Raw genomic sequence first — 2,126 nt, 5'->3', positions numbered from 1 at the left:
CAGAGGCTAGGCGGACACCAGAGGGGCACCAGGGTGGCTGGACGGAGCACTGGGCTACGAGGAGGGTCGCAGCAGGTGACATGAACACAGCAGAGCTTGGGGCTCACCCGTCTGCTCTGCCTCAGAATGTTCTGACCACGGGCTGGCCAAGCGAGGGAAGTGGGCCCTCTCACTGAGTCTCTTTAGTGCCACCTCTCAACTCTGAGCCCGTCTAAGGCCCCTGGCTCTTCTGTGACCCACTCCCTAGCTGCCACTGTCTCGTTTCTTTCTCCTTTTCCTTGTCTCAGGGTTCCCTTTGCTTCCCTATCACTGCTGCCCCTCCGGACCTCTCTGCAGAGGTTCTTCTCTCTCTGCCCCTAGTCCCTCCTCTGGAGCTCCGAGGTTTGAGTTACTGCCATGTGAGTCCAGACCTAAGAGCAAAATAGTGTAATTACCAAATTCCTCCAGGACAAAGACGCCTCGAACTGTATTGCACTTTTTAATGTGATTCAGCTCTATGAAAACCTGCAAGAGAGGGAGGGAGGGTGGGGTAAGGCCCAGAGGCTCCCCGCTTGACCCCCAAAGCCCACTCTCCCAGCTATAGCCCCACCCACACACAGAAAACCTATTTCCCAAAGGGAGGACAGAAGAATCCACACACACACAACTCAAAAGCGCTAAGAAGCGAAGATAGCAGAAAGGGCATGTACCTTCCGCTCCTGGCCGGAGGAGAAAGCATGGGAGAGAAATGAAGGTGTTAGTTTTAATGGTCAAACCCAACCCAAAGGCACCTCTGCTGGCCTGGGCTGCCCGCCTGTACCCTGTGTCCAGGGCAGCGTTCGTAGGACACTGTGCCCCAGGGGTCCCCCCACGCAGCCCCTCGGCTCTCTACCCTTCCATGCATCGTCCTCCGGCGCAGAGGGCTGGCACGGGCGCAAAGCTTCCCTCAGACTGTCCTCGGGGTGGAGGAGCTGCTATCTTCCTGGGAACAGGATCCAGGCCTCCCAAGAAGCATGAGGTGATCATAACGACAGCTACCACTTACAGGCAACGACTAGGAGTTCTACAAACACTATTTGCAATCTTTACATCTACGTGGCACAGTTCAGACTGCTACCTCACTTTGTAGATGAGGCCCCTGAGGATCGGAAATGAATGACAAAGCTGGGCTCTGAATCCCTCCTGACTCCGAAGACCACGCTTTCCCCATTTGTTACCCCAACTGCGTAACTCCATCGGAGGGTCTCAGGCTTCAACTCCAACTGACTGTTATGTGGTCGGAGATGGACCCCACAGCCCTTATCTCATTGTCAGTAGGGTCTGATTTCCCCTCTCCATAGGACCTATCTTCTAGGGCAAAGCCTTAAGCTCCATATCAGCTTGAACACGCTTTGTAATAGATGTTAGTCCAGAGGGGCTGTACTGAGGTGGGACCCAGAAGAGGGCAGCTGGGTGTGAACAAGATCTCTTCTCCAGAAAGTGAGGCATCGGGCGAGGCCACGGCACTAAAATGTGGTCAGAAGCCTGCTCCCCAAGAAGTGCCAGCACCTTCATGGTCCGGAAAAGTACTGAAGGAAACCCCTCTTTGGACTGACCCTAAAGTCTTAAGTGTACTATTCAAAATATCAACATTACTAATAGTAAACATACTATTAAAAATACACTGCCAAGAAGCCTGGGCAGTTGTCTCCCATCACACCAGGGCTGCCAAGCTAGACTCCTGAAGGAGAACTGAAGTGGCAAGTGGAGGGAGAAAGCTACCGAGTCCAGAGGGTCATCTCCCCCGAGTATCTGATGCCTGGCCAGGGGCTGTGGTGCCTCACACATTCGGGTCTGGCTCACAGCCGCAAGGAGAAGAGCCCGTACGTCAGGGAAGGGGTAGGGAAGGCACTTATGTGAAGAGTCAGAACTGGGAACGGACCTGGGATGATGCGCTGGCCCCAGAAAGGGATTAGCTTAAGGAATGTCCACTGAGAGAAAAAGTAACACTGTGTTAAAAGACCAAGAGAAAAAAAAAGTCAGCTGCTATGGCGGAATCACAATGAGGGAAAGATGTATCCTGAAGTGTTCCCCAGTCAAAAGAAGGGGCGTGGGGCCTGTGGAGCAGGGTCACAGTGGGGACACTCAGAGGAAGGAAAAGAATAGGA

At 53.6% G+C, this 2,126-nt stretch overlaps 2 protein-coding genes across 19 annotated transcripts in view; one reads left to right on the top strand and one right to left on the bottom strand.

The window, feature by feature from the left end:
• MYBPC3 (myosin binding protein C3) overlaps positions 1-176 on the top strand; it is a 25,332-nt gene extending 25,156 nt beyond the window's left edge. Inside the window, exon 22 of the mRNA XM_019656320.1 lies at positions 126-176. Coding sequence (XP_019511865.1) covers positions 126-176 — 51 coding nt within the window. The remainder of the gene's footprint in view (positions 1-125) is intronic.
• MADD (MAP kinase activating death domain) overlaps positions 7-2,126 on the bottom strand; it is a 63,834-nt gene continuing 61,714 nt past the window's right edge. For all 18 annotated transcript variants that reach the window (XM_019656341.1, XM_019656343.1, XM_019656344.1 and 15 more), the window contains 2 exons: positions 690-698; positions 7-504 (listed from right to left, as the gene is read on the bottom strand). In XM_019656341.1, coding sequence (XP_019511886.1) covers positions 307-504; positions 690-698 — 207 coding nt within the window. In that variant the 3' untranslated portion in view covers positions 7-306. The remainder of the gene's footprint in view (positions 505-689; positions 699-2,126) is intronic.

This window comes from Hipposideros armiger, unplaced genomic scaffold (assembly GCF_001890085.2).
Source record: "Hipposideros armiger isolate ML-2016 unplaced genomic scaffold, ASM189008v1 scaffold_258, whole genome shotgun sequence".
Taxonomy (NCBI): domain Eukaryota; kingdom Metazoa; phylum Chordata; class Mammalia; order Chiroptera; family Hipposideridae; genus Hipposideros; species Hipposideros armiger.
The sequence above is the reverse complement of the archived record's forward strand: the minus strand, read 5'-3'. Positions and strand labels throughout refer to the sequence as shown.